Genomic DNA, 25627 nt, shown 5'->3' on the forward strand with positions numbered 1-25627 from the left:
CTCTCCACCTGTGTATCCTTATATACCCACCTGTCTACTTGTCATCATATTCACTTTGATATCTAACAGACATTTCAAACTTGTCCCAAACTGAACTCCTGAATATTTCTTTCCAAAAAGCTCAGCTGCTCTCAGTGTCTTCTCCATCTCAGTAATGTTATTATTTTCATCTTCCCAGTTCCCCAGTTCCCAGCACTTGACACATCTTGACTCCTCCTTTCACTTGCCTTCCACTGGGTAGATTTGGAAATCCTGTTACTCTACCTTCAAAATATATTAAGAATTCAACTACTTCTCGTTGGTTTTTTGCTCCCAAAGTCTTCATTTATTTAAAGTCCCATCCTCTACTTCAGTGCAGGAATTTCCCAGCTATTCTAGATGGAATAGACCATGTCTATTTCCATCATTATTCAGTTCCTTAAACTGAAAATTAGGATCAACTCAGTAAAGTCTATTGTCTATGACACAGGAGTACTTGAAGGTATAATACGAGATTAAATGTGTTTGGAGATTTTGGCAACATATTCAGAAGTTAATAGTGATACAGAAGTTAGGGGTGATTTTACTGGGAGTAAGCAGGCCAAATAGAGTTGGCACTGTGCTGGTAATACAAGGTAAGAATCCAATAGAACTATACAACAAAAATGAGGTTATTAATATTTTACTCCATATAGAAGATGAAGTCTAAAACATTCAAATGTTCCTGGCTTGTGAAATTAAATATTCCCAACGATGTGTATGTATGACTAGAACAACTGCTTTCCTTTGGAAAGTTAGGGGTAAATCTATGAAAAATTATTCATCTCAATACAGGTAGGTTTTAAGTGGGGGGAGAGTAGTTGAGTTTGCCCTTGCAGCTTTATGATTGCTGAGTAGTCATTCTATCACTTGAACTTCACCCCCATTCCCTTTTACTTCAGGTTATGTTTCAGAAATAATCATTTACCCCCGCTGGGATAGCTTTAAATTGGTACTTCCCACATAGCTGGTATTGAAAGTGTACCACCACACATGGCCAGAAGTGTAACTGTATCTCAAGTGGTAGAGCACTGGCCTTGAGCTAAAACGCTCAGGGACAGTGTCTAGGTTTTGAATTTAACATACACACATACACACAGAAAGAGAGAGAGAGAGAGAGAGAGAGAGAGAGATCTTCAGATCACTATCTCTCATTTAGCTGGGATTACAAATTTGAGCCATAGTACCCAGGTCTCCCTTGAAGAAGATTTTAAATGTATCCCAAAATTGAGTTTAGTAAAATAACATGTTTATTATTTCAAAATATATGGGACAAGCATCCCAGAACAGCTTAGCAAGATGTCTCTGACTCAGTCTCCCATGTGGCTGCAGTTAAGATACTTGGAAGAAAGTACTGCAATTATGTCTATTGAAAACTAGATTGAATGATGGGGGATGGAGACAGAGATCCTCTTCCAAGTTCATTTAAGTGATTGTTGGCATACCTTTGCCAACTTAGAGGCATGGAAAACAGTGGTAACAAGTGTACAAGAGTGGAGACTACAATTTTGAGAGATGTTTCTTTAACCAGTCTATGCAGAAAGTTGCCAAAAAAAAAAAAAAAAAAGCCAAATCCCAAACATGTGCCAGGCCCCAGTGTTAACTCAGAAGACACACACTCAGGGCCCAGAGGAGAATCCTTCCTTTGCCTAGTGGACCTCTCTGAAAGTTTGTCTTGCAAAATGGCAACTGGCTTTCTCCAGGATGATTTATCTATGAGAGAGCAAAAGACTACAAACAATATGGAAGTCATAGTCATTTTATAAACTAGTCACTGAAGATATTCCATCCATTCTGCCCATTCTCTTCAATAGAATTTACTTTGTTAGTGATGAGAATGTTCTGGTCCATACTTGTAATCCTAGCACTCTAGGCTGAGGCAGGAAAATCTCCAGTTTGAGGCCAGTCTGAGCTATGTGGGAAGACCCTGTCTCAGAAAGAGAGAGAGAGAGGGGCGGGGGAAGGAAGGGGAGAGAAAGGGAAGAAGGGAAGAAACAGTAGGTTCATATACTCAGAAAGGATTATGCAAATAGGAAATGGGGATCACCAGGAGGGCATTGCTTGACATAAATACCTCAGATTTGTCCCTCAGGCTTGCTTGTTGTATAGGTGTGATTCCATGGCTATCTATCAGAGACTTAAATATAGCTTTGTTGGCTAATTATTCTTTGGTTTGTTTATGAATCTGAAGTAAACTCATAGAAGAAGAAGCTTAAATAAGTAAGTGCAACCAACAGACAAATGCCTTTTAAGGCATTAGGACACCATTGCAAGATTTGAGAAACAGCCATCTCTTTAGGGGAGTCCATGATTTTCTGCATGATTACAGAAAGCCAGAATAAACAGCTTTACCCTTTTTTTGTCTCAGAATATTACTTTTCCCTCTTTTTCTTTAAGTGAAATCGGTGTCATCAGTGGAAGTTTACTTTTTTTTTAGTTTTTTTAAAAATTTATTTATTAATTGAACACAATTTTTTTTGACAAGGTGTTGTGCAAAAAGGGTACAGTTACATAGTAGGGCAGTGTGAACATTTCTTGTGATATCTTACGCCCTGTTTTTCTTTCCCTTCTCTAGGTCAGGTAGACATATATACAATATACAATGTATCAAGAACATATACAGTAGCCACATGGCCTACGCCAAAGAAAATTCGCCTAGGGCTTTAAATGTAATGTCGATATTAGACAATATGTCGACCGTAGTCTTATATGAACGTACATACATAGCTTTTGAGCTATTGTATTCCACTGAGAGGTCGATTTTTGACCTTTATATGTTGAGTAGTTGTTTGGTTTTAGTTACATACTGTTGGGTCGCTGCCCCAATCCTGTGGGAAATACCATTTGACAAGCAGTTTTTGGTTTCACAGACCTGGTCTCTACTGTCTCTCCATCTCCCTTTCTTAACAGTCATATATCAGAGAGATCATGCCCCTTTGTTTTCTGTGTTCTAGGCTTGTCTCGCTCAACATTATTTGTTTGAGTTCTGACCATTTCCCTGCGAATAACTATTTCACCATTCCTAATCGCTATGTAGTATTCCATTGTGTAAAGGTACCATATTTTTTGGATCCATTCATCTGTGGAGGGGCATCTGGGTTGTTACCATATTTTGTCTATTGTGAATTGTGCCGCGATAAACATGGAAGTACAAATGCCTTTTTGATATCTTGGATTTTGCTGTTTAGGATAGATGCCTAGGAGTGGTATGGCTGGGTCATAGGGTAGGTCTATATTGAGCTTTTTGAGAAACCTCCATACTGTTCTCCAAAGTGGTTGTACTAATTTGCACTCCCACCAACAATGGAGAAGGGTTCCTCTTTCCCTGCACCCCCTCCAGCATTTGTTGTTGCCTGAGTTCAGAGTATAGGCCATTCTGACTGGGGTGAGGTGGTATCTCAGGGTTGTTTTTATTTGCTTTTCCTTTACTACCAGGGATGTTGAGCATTTCCTCATATGTTTCTTTGCCATTTTTATTTCTTCTCTTGTGAAGTCTCTCTTTAGCTCCTTTGCCTATTTCCTAATTGGTTTATTGGGCTTGGAGGGGCTTAGTTTTTTGAGTTCTCTGTAGATGACAGATATTAGGCCTTTGTCGGTTGCTGTGCTGGTAAAGATCCTTTCCCATATGGTTGGCTGTCTTTCTGTTTTGGTGGCTATGTCCTTAGCTGTGCAGAAACTTTTTAATTTGTAGTAGTCCCATTTGTCGTGTCTCTCCCCTATTTGTTGTGCCCCTGGGACTCTATTTAGGAAGTTCCTTCCTGTGCTTATAAGTTCTAGCGTCTTTCCTACCCTGTCCTTCAGTAGTTTCAAGGATTCAGGTCTGATATTGAGGTCGTTGATCCATTTTGAGTTGATCTTGGTGCATGGTGATAGGCTTGGGTCTACTTTGAGTTTTCTGCATATGGCTGCCCAGTTCTCCCAGCACCAGCAGTTGAAGAGGCTATGTTTATTCCATTGTATGTCTTTAGCTCCTTTGTCGAATATCAGCTGACTGTAAGAGTGCGGTTTTATTTCTGGATCTTCAATTCGAATCCATTGGTCTTCTGATCTGTTTCTATACCAATACCAGGCTGTTTTTTGTTATGGTGGCCCTATAGTAGAGCTTGAAGTCTGGTATTGTGATACCTCCTGCACTGCTTTTTTTTGCCTAGAATTGCTTTGGCTATTCTAGGTCTTTTGCTGTTCCATATGAGTTTATGGATGGCTTTCTCTATTTCAGTGAAGAATGTGACTGGGATTTTGATAGGGATTGCATTGAAATTATATAACAATTTGGGCAATATGGCCATTTTCACTATATTGATTCTGCCTACCCATGAGCATGGGAGGTCTTTCCATCTCCTTGTGTCTTCTTTGATTTCCCTTATTAGATTTTTATAGTTTTCATTAAATAGGTCCATCACGTCCTTGGTTAAGTTGATCCCTAGGTACTTTATTCTTTTTTTTTTGGCTACTATAAATGGAATTGTTTCCATAATTTCCTTTTTTGTTTGTATATTGCTGGTGTACAGAAAAGCTTCTGACTTTAGTGGATTGATTTTGTATCCTGCTACTTTGCCAAAATGGTTTATTAGGTGTAGGAGTTTGGGGACTGAGTTTTTTGGGTCCTTCAGATATAAGATCATGTCGTCTGCGAATAGGGATAACTTGATTTCTTCCTTGCCGATGTGGATCCCTTTGATGTCCTCCTCTTGCCTTATTGCTATGGCTAGGGATTCCAGCACTGTGTTGAAAAGAAATGGGGAGAGTGGGCATCCTTGTCTTGTTCCTGAGTTTAGGGGGAATGATTTAAGTTTCTCTCCATTTAATATGATGTTAGCAGTTAGTCTGTTGTATATGGCTTTTATTGTTTTCAGGAATGTTCCATCTATTCCTGTTCTCTCCGAAGCTTTTAATAAGTATGGATGTTGTATTTTGTCAAAGGCTTTTTGGGCATCGACTGAGATAACAATGTGATTCTTGATTTTAGTTCTGTTTATGTGGTGAATTACGTTGATTGATTTACGGATGTTGAACCATCCTTGTGACTGTGGGATGAATCCTACTTGGTCATGATGTATAATTTTCTTGATCACTTTCTAGATCCTGTTAGCTAATATTTTATTGAGGATCTTTGCGTCTGTGTTCATTATTGATATTGGTCTGTAGTTCTCTTTTTTTGTTGGGTCTTTGCCTGCTTTGGGAATGAGTATGATATTAGCTTCATAGAATGAGTTTGGGATTTCTCCCTCTGTTTCTATTTCGCAGAAGAGTTTGAGGAGTATTGGTATTAGCTCCTCACTAAAGGTTTTGTAGAATTCGTTGGTGAATCCATCTGGGCCTGGGCTTTTCTTTGTTGGGATGTTCTTGATTACCTCTTGTACCTCTTGTATCTTGTAAGTTATTTGTTTATTTAGTTGATTTATTTCTTCTTGGTTCAGTTTGGGCAGTTTATACTTCTCTAAGAATTGATCATTTCTGTAAAATTATTGTTTTTTACTGAATAGAGGTTCTGGAAATAGTTCCTTATGATTGTTTGAATATCGTGTGTACTTGTTGTAATTTTTCCGGTGGAGTCCCTGATTTTACGTATATGAGTCTCTTCTTTTGTAAGTCTTGTGAGGGGTCTGTCAATTTTATTTATTTTCTCAAAGAACCAGCTTTTAGTCCTATTTGTTGAATGGTCTTTCTATTTTCAATCAGATTTATCTCTTCTTTAATCTTTGTGATCTCTCTCCTCCTAGTCATTTTAGATTCGGTCATTTCTTTTTTTTTTTGCCAGTCCTGGGCCTTGGACTCAGGGCCTGAGCACCATCCCTGGCTTCTTCCCGCTCAAGGCTAGCACTCTGCCACCTGAGCCACAGCGCCCTTTCTGGCCGTTTTCCATATATGTGGTGCTGGGGAATCGAACCGAGAGCTTCATGTGTAGGAGGCAAGCGCTCTTGCCACTAGGCCATATTCCTAGCCCATATTCGGTCATTTCTTGTTTCTCCAGTTGTTTTAGTTTCATCTTGAGGTTATTCACCTGCTCTGCTTCCATTCTTTTAATGTGAATGCTGTGGGCAATGATCTTGCCCCTCAGTACTGCCTTAGCTGTGTCCCATAGGTTTCTTTGTGATGTATTTTCATTGTCATTGTGGCTTACGAATTCATTGATTTCATCTTTAGTTTGGTCTGTGGTCCATGTGTTGGATAACAGTGTGGGGTTTAGCCTCCAAAAATGTGTATAGCCTCTGTGGTAACCGTTGTTATTGAGGGTTACCTTTAATCCACTGTGATCAGATATAATACATGGGATGACGTCAATACTTTTGTATTTGCTGAGGTTCTTTGTGTGGGCTATGACATGGTCTGTTTTGGAGTATGATCCATGTGCTGCTGAGAAGAAGGTGTATTGGGTCTCTGTAGGGTGGAAGATTCTGTATAGATCTGTCAGATCCATTTGGGATATGGTGTTACTTAGGTCCTCAACTCCCTTGCTGATCCTTTGGGTGTTGGATCTGTCTCTTGGGGAGAGTGGGGTATTTAAGTCTCCCACTATGATTGTGTTTGCGTCTGTCTTGTTCTGTAATTCTGTGAAAATTTGCTTGACATATGTGGGGCCTCTTTTGTTCGGTGAGTATACATTTATCACCGTGATGTCTTGATTCTGGATTTTTCCTTGTATTAAAATGTAGTGTCCTTCTTTGTCTTTTTGAGTTGATTTTAATGAAAAGTCCAGCTTGTCTAAGATCAGGATGGCTACACCTGCCATTTTTGTAGGTGCGTTTGCTTGGAAGATCTTGCTCCAGCCTTTCATTCGGAGCCTGTTTTTGTCCCTTGCTGTAAGGTGGGTCTCTTGTAGACAACAGATGGCAACTTTTTGTTTTCGGATCCATTCTGCCAGTCTGCTCCTCTTTATCGGAGCGTTTATACCATTTATATTCAAAGAGAACAAGGATAAGAGTGTTTTTTCTCCTTCCGTTTTCTTGTTGGGCTGTTTTTTCCTCTTTTTTTGTTTTTCTTCTTATCTTTAGTGAGCTGCTCTTTCTGTTTCTGTTTCTGTTTCTGTCAGTGTGTCCTGTATGATCTCTGTTGGGTGGGATTCCCCTCTTAGAATTCGCTGTAGGGCTGGTTTTTTTATTCACATACTCCTTTAGATCCTCTTTGCTATGGAAAGATCTGGTTTTCCCTTTGAATGTGAACTCCAATTTCGCTGGATATTTAATCCTAGGTTGCATATTGTTGGCCTTTAGAACTTGGATGGTGTTCTTCCACTCACTTTGTGCTTGGTAGGTTTGTGTGTAGAGGTCTGCCGTTATTCGGATCCTCTTCCCATTGTAGAAAATTTCTTTCTTAGTTTTGGCTGCATTCAGAATTTGCTCTTTATTCTTGAGATCTGAAGTCTTGAATATTATGTGTCTTGGGATGGCTTTTCTGGGGTCTGGTCTGCCAGGTGTCCTATAGGCTTCGGTTACCTGGATGGGGTCCCTTGTGATATTGGGGAAATTTTCTGCCATAACTTTATTGAAAATATGATGAAGCCCTCTGCTCTGGTACTTGGCTCCTTCTTCTGTTCCAATTAGGCACAGATTATATCTCTTGTCTTTGTCCATTAGTTCCTGGATTAGTCTGCCCTGAAGCTTCACCGTTTCTTGGAGTGTGGTAATTTTCTGGTTGTTGTCGGCTGCTTCATCGTCCAAGAGAGAGATTCTGGATTCCATATGGTCAATTCTTTGTGCTGTGGATTCAATTGCGGAGTTTATGGATGTCAGAGAGCTATGTCAGAGAGCTATTTATGGTTGTCAGATCAGCTCTAATCGTGGAAATTTCTTCCTTTAAAGAGTTGTATTTTAAATCTATTTTCTCATGCATTTCACTTCTCAGGATGTTAAGATCTTCAACGGAGGTTTGCATTGTATCCATTTTTGCTTCCATTTCTTTCTTGGCTTCCTGGATGTCCTTCAAGACTTCCACTCTAAACTCCTGGAATTGTTTTCTGATTTCATTTCTGACGCTTTCCATCATTTCTGTTAACATGGCCTCATTTGCTTTTTTATTCTCCATCTCCTCTTCAGTCGTGCTGCTTTTTGGAGCTGGCGAGTTGGCTTGCCCTTTGATGAACTGTGTTATATTTCTTTGTGATTTGCGCATCTGGAGATCTGTGGGTAGCTTCCCTGGTTTGGTTTTGTGCTGGTTCCCGCTGGTCCGTCAGTGGGAGCCTTGTGCCCTGGTGTACTGGCTCTGGGTTTGGGTTTGGCTGTTGGACCTTGCTTCCCAATGGGTGAGCGTGACCTTGAGGTGGTCACTCTCCCTGCACTTGGGGGCCAGTAGGTTCTGTGTCTTTCTCTGTGGGACAGTGTCCTGTCGCTGTGCTGTGCTGACCCTAGCATGCCCCTGTTGGGGGTTTGTTGGTCGCTAATTCAGCGTGGCGTGGAGGCTTATCTCTTCTTTGGTTCTTTTTTCCACTCTGTATCTTGGTCAGAGGAGTTCACCTCTCAGGCAGTTTGTCTTCCTATGTGGACCGCTCTGGGGCCGGTATTGTTGGGGTGCGGCCCACCCACTTGTGCAAAATGTGCCAAACTGAGTGGGCATGGGCCGATGGAGAGCTCTGCCCTCTTGTGTAGGCGCACCTACAAGAGCGGGCGCTGTCACTGGGGGGTGCGCCCACTACAACGGGCACTGTAGCTGTGGTCCCGCTCACCTGAGCGGGGTACGCCTACCATAGCGGGCGCTGTCGCCGGGGGGCCCCACCCACCTGTGCACTGTGCGCCCACTACAACGGGCGCTGCCGCTGTGGCTCTGTCCACCTGAGCGGGGTACGCCTACCAGAGCGAGCCCCGGGTTGTTGGGTTGTGTTTGTGCCCTCCTGCGAGTCCACTGTGGGGGGCGGTATGTGTGGGGCCCAGTGGGATCAACTGTCCAGGCGCGGGTTAGCGCCCTCAGACTGCACCTCCGCTGCAGGGGGGGGGGGGGGGTGTCGTGATCAGGCCCAGGTGTCCCTGCTGTGCTGGTATTGCCCACCAGCGCCTGTGATTTTAGATGTAAAGGTCCACGAGGTCCAGGCGCCTCGGGTGGGGCTTGCACTGCCAGCTGCCCCCCGGCCCCTGTTGGGAAGGGGGCAGGGCCGGTTCAGCCAGTTCCAGCTCCTGGGCGGCCTTGGGGCTGCTCCGCCCTTCCCCTGATAAACTCCTGTGACTTCCCAGCGCCTGATGGGAGCTTCCCGCCTGATTTGGGGGTTCTTTGTTCCCTCGGGGTAAGGAGGTGGGGGAGGGAGGGAGATCTAGCTTCTTTGTAGGGTTTGGTTCTCTGATAGCTGGTCTCCCGTTGGGGGAGGGGGTAATGGGGGACTCACTGGTCCTCCCGCACCCCCGTTGGTCCTTCGGGTGTGGCGAAAGGTCATGGTGGCGTCCCCAGCTCTCCCCTTCTGCACCGCTGGGTTCCCTAGCTGCTTACGACCTTTCCCTGTGTGGACCGGAACTTCCCGTTGCCGCTGTCGCTGTGTGTCTTGGTCCATGCTCTCCCTGGTGTCCGTGGAGTCCCGCTGTCTGGACTCTGCGCTCCCGGTGTGAGTTTTCGGCAGTCGGTCTGCCGATTGCCGGGTCCCCTTTCCCAGCCTGGCCCTGTTCGGGCCAGGGTTGGCTGGTGGGGGGAGGGTGCCCCGTAGATTCTCCAGCTCCGTGTAGGTTTTCGGCTCTTCTTTTTTGCTCCTTTTTGTTTTCCTGCGTTTCTCCACTGCTTCTGGCTGCTGGTTTTGCTGGGTTCTTGATGGGGTGTTGGGTGCTGGAGTTCCCAGCTCACTATTCAGTTGGAGCGAGTCGGGGTGCCTCTCTACTGTGGCGGCGCCATCTTCCCTCTCCGGAAGTTTACTTTTAACTTAGGTTTTGATATGTTATTATAATTGGTATCTGAAGGGAAGGAAAGCTGAGAATGGTTCCTACTAAACCACATTTAGAATAATGTATGTTAAAATAGTTACTTGATTAATAGGTCAGGAGTGTTTTATCTCTTTCTTGTAATTGTTGTAGCCTCTTTATTCAAGAATTGAGTCTTGGGGCTGGGAATATGGCCTAGTGGCAAGAGTGCTCACCTCGTATACATGAAGCCCTGGGTTCGATTCCTCAGCACCACATGTATAGAAAACGGCCAAAAATGGCACTGTGGCTCAAGTGGCAGAGTGCTAGCCTTAAGCAAAAAGAATCCAGGGGCAGTGCTCAGGCCCTGAGGCCAAGGCCCAGGACTGGCAAAAAAAAAAAAAAAATTGAGTCTTCTGCCTGATGTAGTGGAACACCCCTGTAATCTCAGCATTTGAAAGACTAAGATTGGAGAATGGAAAGTTGAAAGCTAGCCTGGAGTACATAGCAAGCTTGAGGTCAGCCTTGGGGCATATAGCCAGACCCATCTACATACATACATACATACATACATACATACATACATACATACATACATATGGACATAGGTATGTACGTACGTACATACATACATCAGAGTTTGAGTTCTTGAAATGCCAGCAACTCCATTTAATATGCTTGATAATTAATGTATTTTAAGAAAATTTTACCTAATAAAATTTTTCATTCTAATGAATACTTTGGGGTTTTGTTTTTCTTTTGCCATTTGAAAAGAAAGTTGTTAGGGGGAGGGGGGAATGAGGGACGAGGTAACAAACAGTACAAGAAATGTATCCAATGCCTAATGTATGAAACTGTAACCTCTCTGTAATTCAGTTTGATAATAAAAAAAATATATATATATATAAAAGAAAAGAAAGTTGTTGCACTTTGATGTCTTTGTTGAAACTCTGCACAATGCTTGGCACATAATAAGCATGTAGTAAATGCTTGGGGTTTTTTTTCTGTAGAAGAAACAGACTAAATCTGTAGTGTTAAGTACTTTCATGACATCAAATACTAATATTTAATAGTGCACGAATATAATACATGTTTTTAAACTGCCTTAAACTTGAGGAATGAATAACTTTGGCTTTCACATTTCTAAATAGTTAGATTATCACTTCTTATCTTGATCTTGAATTATATTTGAGAATAATTTTTTAACTTGAGTAACTTCCAAACCAAAACACTTCGGTGATTCTGATTTTCTCTTACCATTATATCCCCAGATTAAAACATGTGTGATAATGCCTAAGCCAAGATCATTTTGCTGTGTAAAGGGGATATCTTATGAGTTATAATAATTAGAATTCAAGTGCATGTGCTTTCTGCTTATAGACTAACGCTGTTTTCCTTGTCCTTTTGTTTCACTGCTGCTTCCGTCCTGATGCATTTTCTTCTTCCTGGTTTGGATTGTATTTGTTTGCTCCTCAATTATTCTGCACTAAAAGCTTGGTGATAGCAAAGATATCCTTGGGCAATCAAGTAAGTAGCTAAAATTTAAATTTCATTTTGGGGGACATGATAGTATTTCAATGTGTACATATAAAAGGCAAATGATATTTCAGTTTTGATCTGCTTCTCTTTCTAGGCATTGAAATACACGGTAGAGTAAGAACATCAACCAATATTCAAACCCATAAATCCCATTGTCATCTGAAATTGAAAGTGTTTTCTTTTACATTGTGATTAATTTAGCGAACACATTGTTTATGTAGCCAGTTGTCTAATTTATAATTAGCCCTTTTACATAGTGTTTTCTGTAATCATAATAAAGCATGAAACACTACTAGAAATAATTTTTAAAATTAGATGCAATTTACCTCAACAAGTTTTACTAGGATTTTTTTGAGGGGAGGATAAGAACATTGTGTCCCTTTGAGTATATCCAGTGAATAAAACATGTCACCTGCCTCTAAGGATTTTTAGTCTATCTGGACAGTAACAGAAGCAATATTTATATTAAAAATAATAGAATTACTAGGGACAAAAAGAGCATCAAAGGTAGATGAAGAGCCTGAGGCTAAAAAGTTAAATATCTTAAGAAGCTTACAGTTGGTTGCTGGCCTACTGTACCTTCTTTCCTTCTTTCTTTTTTTTTTGGGGGGGGGGGCAGTCCTGGGGCTTGGGACTCAGGGCCTGAGCATTGTCCCTGGCTTCTTTTTGCTCAAGGCTAGCACTCTACCTCTTAAGCCAGAGCACCACTTCTGGCTTTTTCTGTTTATGTGGTTCTGAGGAATTGAACCAGGGCTTCATGCATGCTAGGCAAGCTCTCTACTGCTAAGCCCCATTGCCAGCCCTGTACCTTCTTTCTATATTCTTTGTTTTTGGTTTTTTGGGTTTATTTTGGTTGGTCATGAGGCTTGAATTCAGGGCCTGAGCACTGTCACTGAACTATTTTGCCCAAGACTCTGTACTTTGAGCCACAGCTCCACTTCTGGTTTTCTGGTGGTTAATTGGAGCTAAGAGTCTCACAGACTTTTGTGCCCCAGCTGGCTTTGAAACACAATCCTCAGACCTTAGTTTCCTGAGTAGCTAGGATTATGTGTATAAGACACCAACATCCAGCTCTTCTTCCTATTCTTACTAAAAAATGGTACTACTAGTTTGCTGAATTCAAGCATAACAAAATAAAAGATGATACATCATAAATTAAAGAGTTTAACTGTTTAATTGCAGTGTAAGAAATAATATTGACTTAGGAAATTTTACTGTTCATCTCGCAGTAGTTATCTACTGTTGCAAGCCATTTTTAAGTTGTGGGCTCCTTTCTTTGGCCTTCAAAGAAAAGAGACTAGGTAAAATAATGGCAAAGGCTTTTCTATCCTAAAATCTTGTCACCTAAATTAGTTGCAATTTCCCCCTTATATCATTTAAGCTGCATAGGTAATTTTTCTCTAAAAGAAGATAATGTTCAAATTAAAAATTTTTTTCAATTGCAACAATTCACAGCATTTAAAATAGACTGTTGTACAACCAGAAGTGTCAGCATAGTAGAAAATTTTATTTATTTTTAACTATTATTATTTTGCCAGTCCTGGGGCTTGAACTCAGGCCTTGAGCACTGTCCCTTGCTTCTTTTTGCTCAAGGCTAGCACTTTCCCAATGTGAGCTCCAGTGCTATTTCTGGCCTTTTTTTATATATGTGGTGCTGAGGAATCAAACCTAGGGATCCATGTATACGAGGCACTAGTAGCACTTTTGCCACTAGGCCATGTTCCCAGCAGTAGAAAATTTTAAAGTAGAAGAAAAGAATGCATTCTCTTAGATTTTACATACTTATGACTCTGAACTTAAACTTATAAGATTATTACATCTTAGGTTCTACAAGGGGAAGACACAGAATTTGAATTTTTAATTATCCTTTTTTTTTTTTTTTTTTTTGGCCAGTCCTGGGCCTTGGACTCAGGGCCTGAGCACTGTCCCTGGCTTCCTTTTGCTCAAGGCTAGCACTCTGCCACTTGAGCCACAGCGCCACTTCTGGCCGTTTTCTGTATATGTGGTGCTGGGGACTCGAACCCAGGGCCTCATGTATACGAGGCAAGCTCTCTTGCCACTAGGCCATATCCCCAGCCCCTTAATTATCCATTTTTATATTGATAAATTGAATTCAGAAAGTAAAGAAGATTATAGATTTGTATTCTCCAGTACTATGAATCACTTTGGGTTACTTCTAAGACAAGTAAAGTAACCTGACTAGCTAAGTAGATTACATGCACTACAAGTAGTAGAACCAGCAGAGGGCACTATAACATTATCTTTAGTACGCAAGCCAACTGTCAGAAACTATACTGATTAATTTGCCAAATATCTATTCAGTCACAAGTATTGATGTGGCCAGCATATATAGATTGAACAAAGTCACTGCCCTTACCAAGCTTCAGGTGCTCCACTATTATGAGGAAAACAGAATGCATTGTAGGTTTTTTTAATTTTTGCTTTGTTTTTTTTATTTGTTTGGTATGCTGGTCCTGGTGCCTTAGCACTGTCCCTGAGCTTTTTAATTTTTTTTCTCCCTCAAGTCTAGCGCTCTAGCACTTGAGCCACAGCATATCTGAGTTTTTGATGGTTAATTGGAGATAAGACTCTCAGGACTTTTTTTCTGCCCAGGCTGTCTTCTAACCACAGTTCTCAGGCCTCAGCCTCTTAAGTAGCTAGGATTACAGGTGTAAGCACCTAGGGACTTTTATATTATACAGAATCTCTTTTGTAGTTATTAGTGGTTGTGAATGGGGTGATAGAAAACAAATAGAAATATAACTTTTCTATTTTTCAGAGGTATGTTCTATGCATTGCTGTTTCTATGTGCTCTGTCACTTCAGGGTTATCAGTATCTTACATATGGGCTGAGAAGGTGGCCTAGTAGTAGAGAGCTTGCCTAGCATGTATGAAGCCCTGGGTTCAATTCCTCAGCACCAGATAAACAGAAAAGGCCAGAAGTGGCACTGTGGCTCAAGAGGTAGAGTGCTAGCCTTGAGCAAAAGAAGCCAGGGACAGTGCTCAAGGCCGTGAGTCCAGGCCCCAGGATTGGGGAGAAGGGAGGATTGTCTCAATATCTTGCACTTACTACATTGGTTTAACATGGCTTAAGAGTCGATGTGGTGATGAACCCTTATAATATTAGTAATCGGGGAGCCAGAAGCAGAAAGACCATGAATTTGAGTCCACGGTGTCAGCCTTGGCTATATACTTACACATACACACACACACACACACGCACACACACACACACACACACACACGATTACAAAGAATTAAATAGAACCAAATTTTCTTTCAGAACTGTTGCTTTGTTTATATGATGAACTCATTCAAAACATAGATATCTGTCTCTTACTGATTGAATTCTTAGGTATACTTTAATTCCACTATTTTTTTTCTTGTAACATTTTAAGTTAGCTTTAAATGTTCTGTATGATAGTGTTATGCACATAATATATATGAAACATTCACAAACAATAGTCTGTAATCAAATTCTGGACATGTATTAAACCTATAACTCAAGCTAAGAACTTGGGTCTTATAAATAACATTTGTTTATCTACTTCTCCTGTCCTTTTTCTTCACGTCTGTCCCCAGAGGGTTTTTTTCTTCACTCTTTTATTAACAGTTTTTTTTATTGTTGTTTTAAAATTAATTTGTAGCCCTAAGTTTTCCTTGGTTATTGATTTTATAAGGATGGTTTGGTACTATATGTATTTTACTGTTTAGTGCTTTTATAGTTTTCTTGGATCATTAAATCATAATTTTCATGTAGTGAGTTTGTTTTGGATTTTTGGCTAGTGCTTTGTTAATTCTTTTAAAAGGAATTATTGCCTATCCTAATTTGCTCTTATCTTATAAAAGCTTTCAGGTTTTCTCTAGACATTTGTTCCTTTTATTTTTCATAGAAGTATTCTTTGCCTGTGGTATGAGGCAGAGATCTGTCAGTTTTTCCAGAATGATACCCCAGGTGTCCCAGTGCCAGTAATTGAGTCGTCTTTCTTTAGCCTACCTTTATTACAAGTCTCTACATTTGTCAGTCTGTTTCTGAGAGCTCTCTGGTATGTTCTTTAGGTCAGTTTAATTTTTTGCATTTTAAATCTCAGGGTTTTTGTTGTTGTTGTTGGGTTTGTTTTTGTGTCATACCTGGGGCTTGAACTCAGGGCCTGGGTACTGTTCCTGAGGTTGTTTCTCCCCCTACCCCTTCCCTTCAAGACTAGTACTCTAGACCTTGAGCCACAGCTCCCCTTCTGGCTTTTTGGTGATTAATTTGAGATAAGAATCTCATGGACTTTCCAGCCAAGGCTGGTTTTGAGCCATGATCTCATATTTCAGCCTCCTGAATAGCTAGGATTATAGGCATGAGCCACCAAATGTGTGGCTCCCAACCTTAGTAATTTTTTTAGGAATCAAATGAATCTGATTTAATAACTGAGTAAACCCTACATACTTTATGATAATAAAGGTTTCTAAAGATACAAAGCAAATTAATTGACTCTTTGACTAAGAATCATTGAATATTTTTAGTGTGCCAGGATGCAGTACCTTTAGTATGCCAGGAAACATACCAGGAACTGGAAATACAAAGGAAAATAAGGCAGACAAAACTTACTCTCAAGGAATTTAAGGTCTAGTGGAGGAAGCAGACCATAATCAGTAAGATTTTAGTGATATCATACCTACCGTGTATACCATTTACTGTTCTTTTTGCCAGTCCTGGGCCTTGAACTCATGGCCTGAGCACTGTCCCTGGCTTCTTTTTACTCAAGGCTAACATAACACTCTGCCAACTAGAGCCACAGTGCCACTTCTGGTCGTTTTCCATATATGTGGTGCTGAGGAATTGAACCCAGAACTTCATGTATATGAGGCAAACACTCTTGTCACTAGGCCATATTCCCAGCCCTACCATTTACTATTAGGTGTGTTAAGAGCATAGCTAAGGTGAGCAGTAACCATAAAATTGATCATTTGTGCCACAGCAAAATAAGAACTTACTTACCAAAGACCACTATGAAGAAACCAGATAGCTTTTCTGAAGAGATGACACTTGAGCACAGACAGCAAATGAGAGGAGCTAGAACAAGAAATATAAAGGCCCTGAGACCAAGAAGGCTATTCTTGCAAGAAGAACCAAGTTAGTGACTGGAGAAAGATGGAGAATGAGGTTTGAAAGATAAGTAGGTGGTAGACATTTAGGTCATGAATTTGATTATAAGTATAATGGAAACTGTTGAGGCTGTTTCTGCATGATAAAATCTGACTTGCCATCTGAAAGGATTGAGCTTTTGTGTGGAAAATGGACTCTGGACAGTAAAGAAGCAAGGTGACGTCTTGTACTGTTGGCCTATAGAAGTGTTGACTTGATTCAGAGTAGTAGTGGGATTCCAGAGCAATTTTAAAGTTCAGTCTGAAGATTTAATAGATAATTGGATGTAAGATGTTAGAGAAAGAAAAATCAAAGGCCACACCTTAGGTTTTTGGCTTGAGAAAATGGAGGGAAAAAAAAAAAGAGTGGTGATGCCATTAACCTGCAAAGAGGAGAGGAAGACCTTAGAAGCTAATCAGAAGCCAGAACTAGGTTTAGGAAAACTTGAGATTTCTGTTAACTGAAAGACATGATTGTAAGGCTTGAAATTGACTATGTAAGTTTTAGTTTAGGAGCTATACAAATTTAGAAATTTTCAGGCTATAGATTTTTTTTGACTTGGTGCTGTAAATTTTTATACTTTTAAATATTACGTGGAAGGTTTTGCGTTTTTATTTTAAAATATAAGGAGCTCAAATATTGAAAACTTTAACACAAAAGACATAATAAAGCAAACTGATCAAAAAGTGGTTGTGACAAAAATGTGAATGTGAAAAATCAAAACTAGAGAAAGACCAGGTCACTGTTTTTTGGCAGGGGGAGGTGCCAGTTCTGGAGCTTGAACTCAGGGCCTAGATGCTGTTCCTGAGCTTTGTTGCTCAAAACTAGTACTCTAACACATGACCCACAGCTCCACTTCACTTTTTTGATGTTTTATTGGAGATAAGAATCTCATGGACTTTCTTGCTTGAGGTGGCTTCCTACTGTAATCCTCAGATTTCAGCCTTATGAGTAGGATTACAAGCATAAGCCACTAGCACCTGGCCTCATTCTTCCTTAAGTTGAACTTAAACTGCCTGAAAACACAGAAATAAAGTCAAAGAGTAGAGATTCTTAGACCCTTGGGCACAATCTTCTTTTGTTCCTTTACTGAGTGTTTTTATTTTCCCATCTTTCTTTCTCACCTAAAATCTATTTTCATTGTTTCCCTGAATTAGCAGCATATGTAAAAAGGGTGAGGAGCAGTTTCAAAGTGCCGTTTAAATTGATTATTGTGATAGAAAGGTTTAACAAATAGACTTTTGAATCTAATAACTTAGAATCTTACCTTTTTTTTTTTTTTTGCCAGTCCTGGGGACTGGACTCAGGGCCTGAGCACTGTCCCTGGCTTCTTCTTGCTCAAGGCTAGCACTCTGCCACTTGAGCCACAGCGCCCCTTCTGGCCATTTTCTGTATATGTGGTGCTGGGGAATCGAACCCAGGGCCTCATGTATATGAGGCAGGCACTCTTGCCACTAGGCCATATCCCCAGCCCCAGAATCTTACCTTTTTTTATATACTGACTACTTAAGTCTTAAGAATAGAAATTTTGGTAAATGGAAAATATTATTTTATACTGCTAATAATTTTCATGTTACCAGTAAAACTGAATATTGTTTCATATGCTTTTTTGACCATTTGTTTTTCTCCTTTGAAATGCCTTTGTCCTTTGCCTATCGTTCATTCTACTGGCAAATATAAAGAATGAGGGGCGCACAGAAAATATCAGGGTGCAGCTCATTATCAGTTGGGCATGTATTTTTATTTTTATAATGTGTGTTATTTGCATATTTAACTCAGACTGTCAGTTTCTCTTGGATTTGTAGAAAACCAACATAAACATGATTGTGAATTTATAGAAGTAGTGAATTAGAAATATATATATAACCATATGAACATCTGAGTCATAATTTGATTCCATATTGTTAAGTCCTATAAATCTTCAACCTTAGTACTAATTATTTTACCTCTCTTTCTTTGAGCTATCTTAGCAAACAGTGACGAATCTCAAGTTTTGACACCAGGAAAGATGAGTCAGCGCCAAGGGAAAGAATCATACTCAACACCAACTAAGGATTTACACCAGCCATCGCTTAGTCCTGCAAGTCCTCACAGCCAGGGTAAGAAGTTGTGGTCTCCGGCTTTTTGCTTCTTTGTGTTCAGAATGCTCAATGTTCTCTCTACTAAATGTGATTTAAGTCTGAATAAAATCTGGCTTGTATAGCTTTTATATATAACTACAAATGTTCTTCTATGATACTATGTTACAACTTGTTTTTTGTTATGGTATATTTTGGTTTTGGTTTTTAATTTTTTGAGACATGATCTTGTGCTATAGTGCAAGGTAGCCTGATACTTGCAATTTTACTGCTTTGTTCTCCCTACTGTTGGAATCTTAGGAGTTCACTACTTTGATTGGCTGGTCATACTTGAAAAAATATTGGTTACAATATAGAATCTGAAACTACATCAGTGGACTTTTCTGTATTCTATTAAATTAAAATCCATTTGGCTGTCTTTAATTTTTTCTTTTAACAGTACTGTACCATTTCAATTTAGGGCTTCATGCTTCCCTGGCTGGCAGTCCCCCACTGAGTCGTGCCTCCAAAACTTTTCTATTTCGTTTATTTTTTTAGAATGATCACATTTCCCTACCTAAGCTACAATTTCCCATTTTAAGCTTCCTGTAGTTGTTGGGCTTACAGGTATGTGTCATCACATGCAGTTTGAGGATAGTTGCTTTTTGTTAGAGCTGGCCTGAAACTGATCCTCCCCTCCTCTCCTGGTCCTTAGCCTCTTACATTCAGGTAGGAATCACTGTCTCCAGCCTTGGTCTTGAGTTTTGAATGCCTCTCTATTCATATGTGATTTTCAAATATGCCATTTGGAAAATATTTATTTACTGAGTTATGCAAAGCTTTCAAATGTTGACTTGCAGTGTGTCAAAACTATGTGTGCAAAACGTATGTGATTAACATTTGTACGTGAAACAGGTATGTGAGTGCATGAACACAAGTAATCCACTGATTACTAATAGGGTTTGGTGGTCCTTGCCTTGATTTGTGCTTAGGTGCTAGCAGTTTTGACCAATATTAGTTTTGTACCATCAGTGAAAATGTTAGCACAATGAAAACTACTGTGAAACTGGTTGGTTTTTTTGTTTTTGTTTTTCTGGCCAGTCCTGGGGCTTTAACTCAGGGCCTGGGTTCCATCCCTGGCTTCTTTTGCTCAAGGCTCTACCACTTGAGCCACAGTGCCACTTCCAGCTTTTTCTGTTTATGTGGTACTGAGGACTTGAACATAGGGCTTCATGCATGCTAGGCAAGCACTCTACCACTAAGCCATATTCCCAGCTATAAAATTGGTTTTTTACCTTACAGACTCTGTAAAAACTGTCTTACAGATACCTACAGATTAATGAATCACACTTTTCCATTCAGAATTGCTTAGTTTTATGTAGTCAATTCTGCCACTCAACTCAAGTTTAATTAAATGTTCTTTTTTTTTTTTTTTTCCCCAGTCCTGGGGCTTGGACTCAGGGCCTGAGTACTGTCCCTGGCTTCTTTTTGCTCAAGGCTAGCACTCTGCCACTTGAGCCACAGCTCCACTTCTGGCCATTTTCTGTGTATGTGGTGCTGGGGAATAGAACCCCGGGTTTCATGTATAAGAGGCAAGCACTCTTGCCACTAGGCCATATCCCCAACCCCTAATTAAATGTTCTGTATTATCTTGTGAAACTACTGAGAGCTACAGTGGAAGAACTTTTGCTTTTGAAATGGAGAACCTGAGTTTGCTTTACTTTTAAAGTTCATATATGTAGGTAGTTCCTCCTCTGTGTTTTTATTTTTGATGGTTTCAGTTACCCACTGTCAATTGTGTTTTGAAATAATTAAATAGAAGTTTCTAGAAATAAATAACTTAATTTGTGCTCCATTCTTAGTAGCATTATCAAATCTCAATAACATTTTGCTCTGTCCCACCAAGAACATGAATCATCCCTTTGGCCAGAGTGATACTCACTTTGGGATACAATAAATACCTATTATACTGTGGGCAGTAGAGGGAGAGGGAGAGAAGGGAGAGAAGAGGGAAGGAGGAAGGAGAAGGGGAAGGAAAAAGAGGAGGGAGGGAGGGAGACAGATAAGCTATGCTTATGTAACTTTTAAAACAGTATATTGTTATAATTGCTCTGTTTTACTGTTGTTAACCTTACTATCTAATGTATAAACTTTATTAGCTATGTATTTATAGTAAAAAATGAAAACATAGTATAATGCATCCATGGTTCAGTACTGTGTGTGGGTTCAGGGATCCACAGGGAGACTTGGAATACATCCCCTGTGGATAAGGGAATGGAAGCTAGCTCTTATACTTAATTATTTATTTTTTAGTTAAATTTAGACCTTGACATATTATACTAGTGTGTGATTAGTCAGGTTTATATGTGTTATCACTTAATGAATTATGCTTTGAGATCAAGTTTTTGTAACATTTTGTAAAGTAAGTACTGAATGGTGCATATAGGTTGACCATATCTTATCCAAAATCTTAATTCCAAACTACTGCAAAATTAGAAGTTGACAAATTTCAAGCTGACTGACACCAGAAATGGAAAACTCCATACCTGCCTTTGTGTGTCAGTCATAGTTAAAACATGAGCACAGTAACAATGTATGTAGATTTAACTAAAGCTATGTGTACAGGTGTATACAAAACCCAGATAAATTTGTTTTTAGACTTAGTTGCTATATCCAAGTTATTTCATAGGTATGTATATTCCAAAATCTATAACCCTGAAATTAAACACTCTGGTTTCAAGTATTTCGAATAAATGTAGTAAGTTATTTTGATTTTTTTAAAAATGTTTTTTTTCATTGTTTTCTACAATAACATTTTAAAGTATATGGCATTATGGAAACTTATTTTTTATTTGTTTATTTGTTTTGTTTTTGTTACCAGTCCTGGGGTGTGGACTCAGGGCCAGCACACTGTCCCTGACTTCTTTTTGCTCAAGGCTAGCACTCTGCCACTTGAGCCACAGCACCACTTCTGGCCATTTTCTATGTATGTGGTGCTGAGGAATCGAACCCAGGGCTTCATGTATACAAGGCAAGCACTTTTGCCACTAGGCCATATTCCCAGCCCTTATTTTTTATTTGAAGCAACTGTTACAAAGCAAAGTATCTCCCTCTTGTTTACCTACTGTAATTAAACATTACAGTTTGCAGATGTCAGAGGTTTATTTGAAATATGATAGACCTGTTAATTCTAGGCTATGAAGATCCAGGTACTACAGGTTATAAACAAATGTCTAGAAAACTTCCTTGGTATCTAACCTACCATATTTCAAGTACTCATGACTAGGTGAAACACTAGTTATGAGTAGAAAGACTAGTGTTCCAAAAGTTTACTTCAAAATATTTTTTATAAGGAAGGTCTTTGTTAATTTTTTGAGGAAATCCTATTTTGATTTCCAGTTGTACTATTTAACATTTGCACCAACAGTGTGAGTGTACTCTTCCTTCAAATCCCTTCCACCACAAATTTATTGGTAATAATAACTAACATTTTAAACCCCTCAGATCTCTAAGTGTTATATGCATTATTAGCTTATAGGATTCTTATAAGAACCTTGTCGATATAAATGATTCTCCCCATTTTACAAATGAGGAAACTGAGTGGTTGGTATGGGTTTACAGAGTTAATGTGGAATTGATCTAGAATGTGAACAGAGATGTAAATTTGTTATTTTTACTTTTAGTCAATTTATTTTTTGTTTACAGTTTTTCTATATTTTTTCAGACACAAAATTTCCAAACTTCAATTCTGTCTCCTGTGTATAATTCCATTACATGTGCGATGACTTGTTTAGATTTTTTGTTTTGTTTTGTTTTTTTGGCCAGTCCTGGGGCTTGGACTCATGGCCTGAGCACTGTCCCTGGCTTCTTTTTGCTCAAGGCTAGCACTCTGCCACTTGAGCCACAGCGCCACTTCTGGCCATTTTCTGTATATGTGGTGCTGGGGAATCGAACCCAGGGCCTCATGTATATGAGGCAGGCACTCTTGCCACTAGGCCATATCCCCAGCCCCTTGTTTAGATTTTTTTAAAATGTTTTTTCTAGATAATATGTAAGAATATGATTGCTAGGTAATATAAGTAAATGTAGAAGAAACTGTTTTCCAAAGTGTTTGTGCCACTTGAACACTCCATTTAGCAGCATGTGAACAGTCCAGTTGCTATATATCCTTGATGGTTTTTAGTTACTCTAGTGGATGTATAGTAGTATCATGTTGCATTTCAAGCATCTTTTTCATATAGTCATTTGTGTATCCTTTGTGAAATGTCAGTTCATATTTTTGACCAATTGAAAATTGGCTTTTTGTATTACTTTGTAGGTTTGCATTCAGTAATATATTTTAGTAGCTTTTTTTTTATATCTGTGTATCTCATATTTTCTTCTAGTTTCATGTTTTGTTTTGTTTTTGTCGGTCAAGGTGCTTGAACTCGGCCTGGACACTCTCCCTGAGCCCCTCAGCTCAAGGCTAGTGCTCTGCCATTTGAGCTGCACCACTTCTAGTTTTCTGGTGGTTAATTAGAAATAAGAATCTCACGGACTTTCCTGCCTGGGCTGGATTTGAACTACTATCCTCAGATCTCAGCCTCCTGAGTACCTAGGATTACAGGTGTGAGCCACCAGTGCCTGGCTTTCATGCTTTATTGAAGTTTTATAGTGTCAAGGCTCTGATTTGTTTCTTCACTTTTATTCTTACTGTCACTTTTCTAGTCAGATCTTTGTCATTTTGTATCTATACTATTTAGTACTACAGCCTTCTTTATTCATTGTAGAAAGAATATTTCCCCCCTCTGGTATATAATAGGTTCATTTTGCAGGGGGGTGTGGTGTTTTTTGTTGTTTGTTTGATGCCAGTCCTGGGCTTGAACTCAGGCCGTATAACTGTCCCTGAGCTTTTCTCTTATCACTTGAGCTGTAACTCCACTTCCGACTTTTTTTGGTATTTAACTGGTGATAAAAGTCTCATGAACTTTCTAGCCATGGCTGGATTAGAATTGTGATCTCAGATCTCAGCCTCCTGAATTGCTTGGGATACAGGCATGAGCCACCTGTGCATGTCTAGGTTCATTTTTCTCAACAAAACAACCAGGCAGAATTTATTGTTACTGGTGGGTGCTGGTGGCTCACACCTGTAATCCTTTCTACTCAGAAGGCTGAGATCTGAGAATCACAAAACTGAAAATTCAGAGCTAGACTGGGCAGAAAAGTCTGCAAGGCTCTTCAGTTAATCACTGAACAGTCAGTGGTAGAGCACTAGTCTTTGAGTAAAAAAGAACCCAGGCTCAGACCCTGGAATAATAGCACCCAGTCGAAGAAGGAGAAGATGAGCAGGAGGAAAAGAAAAAGAAAGAAAGGAAGAAAGAAAGGTTATTGTTGCATATTGAGGTTATGATGGAGTAAAGTTTCTTGTAGATATATGTGGCTGAAGAACACATGGATCCTATGTAGTAGATCTCTAAGGGAAATAACACAAATAAAGAGAAAAACTAGCTAGATGCCTGTATTTATGTTACTTCCAATTGGAAAAAGCATCTGTTTACTGTTTCCTAGAGCCCTGGCACCTGAGTCTGGCTGTGTCTGAGAAACCACTTGGGAACTTTACTTAGATACAGATTCTAGGCTGCCCTTCAGAACCTCTAGGGAAAGGCTTAGAGTAACAGTGTTGATAAAGCCCTCTAGGTGTATCTTAGTAACATTTGCACTTGCAAAAGGAAATGAGTAATTGAGTGCATACAAATGACAGTTTTCCTCATCTGGTGGTCAAGGCTCTCTTAGTATGTCTGATTTACTCTACCAACACAATTTCATTTTGTATTTCTCCTTATATAGGTCCAGCTTGATGGCCTTCTTCACTGTGTTTTTTTTTTTTTTTTTTTTGCCAGTCCTGGGGCTTGGACTCAGGGCCTGAGCACTGTCCCTGGCTTCCTTTTGCTCAAGGGTAGCACTCTGCCTCTTGAGTTACAGCACCACTTCTGGCCATTTTCCATATATGTGGTACTGGGGAATTGAACCAGGGCTTCATGTATAAGAGGCAAGCTCTCTTGCCACTAGGCCATATTCCCAGCCTCACTGTGGTTTTAATTTTTCTGTTTTTCCACTGTGGAATGTCTTTCTCCTTCTGAACCTCCTCATTACTGAAGTTGCGGTTTAAATCTTTTTTCCTTTATAAGACTTTTTCACATGGATAATCTTATCCTAATTTCCAAAATTCCCATGTCCATGTGTTGTTATTACAGTGTGATTTATTTGCAAACTCAACCAACAAAGAATGTTAGTTGCCTTAAATTACATATTTAATAAATGAATGATTACTTACCATTAGTAATTTTGTCCATTCTCATCGCTCTCGTTTTCTGTTTATGCATATTACCTTAAATAAATTTAGAAGATTATTATTGCTTAAAAACAGTTCTTAAGTTTTTAGCAATGTACTATATGCCACTTTAAGGTTTTTCTTTTTTTTTTTTTTAAGAGGATGTTCAATTCTCCTTATTAAACCCACACATAACAAGATAAACTTTGTTATAGGTTCATATTATGATTGCAAAGAGATTATTCCTTAAAATTGTATATTTTCTTGATTGCTTTCTTATCCAAAAGCTAACTTTTACTTCCTAATAGTTTGTATGTAATTACTATTACAATCTTAAGTAGGATAGGATTTGTATTATGCTTCCTTGAGTTTTATGTATGTGAATTGTTTATCAAGCAAGAAAGACATGTAGATTAATGAAGCTTGTTTTTTCCCTTTTCTCCTCCACTTTTAACTAAAAGGAGTGCCAAAGGAGTCTAGAGACTAAATTATATCTCATCTCATGGGTAGAAACTCTGTTCCCTATGGATTATGTTTAAATTGTTATTTAGCTTCATACTGTGCTTGAGCTAATGTCTCCTTCCTGGCTGTGAACGGCTATTTTGCTTGCTTTTGTTGTTGCAGTGCTTCATGAGAGAATATAGAATAATGCCTTGCTAAAACTTACATGAGTTAATATCAACCCCTTCCTTCCTTCCTTCCTTCCTTCCTTCCTTCCTTCCTTCCTTCCTTCCTTCCTTCCTTCCTTCCTTCCTTC

The 25627-nt window shown here is 39.5% G+C and overlaps 1 protein-coding gene across 9 annotated transcripts in view; it reads left to right on the forward strand.

Moving 5' to 3' along the window:
* Positions 1-25627, forward strand: part of Osbpl8 (oxysterol binding protein like 8) — a 131829-nt gene that overhangs the window by 47509 nt on the left and 58693 nt on the right. For 3 of the 9 annotated variants that reach the window (XM_048359190.1, XM_048359206.1, XM_048359197.1), the window contains 2 exons: positions 11324-11357; positions 18465-18602. In XM_048359190.1, coding sequence (XP_048215147.1) covers positions 11324-11357; positions 18465-18602 — 172 coding nt within the window. The remainder of the gene's footprint in view (positions 1-11323; positions 11358-18464; positions 18603-25627) is intronic. The other 6 variants (XM_048359204.1, XM_048359210.1, XM_048359233.1 and 3 more) reach the window with 3 other exon arrangements.

This window comes from Perognathus longimembris, chromosome 1, assembly GCF_023159225.1.
Source record: "Perognathus longimembris pacificus isolate PPM17 chromosome 1, ASM2315922v1, whole genome shotgun sequence".
Classification (NCBI taxonomy): Eukaryota; Metazoa; Chordata; class Mammalia; order Rodentia; family Heteromyidae; genus Perognathus; species Perognathus longimembris.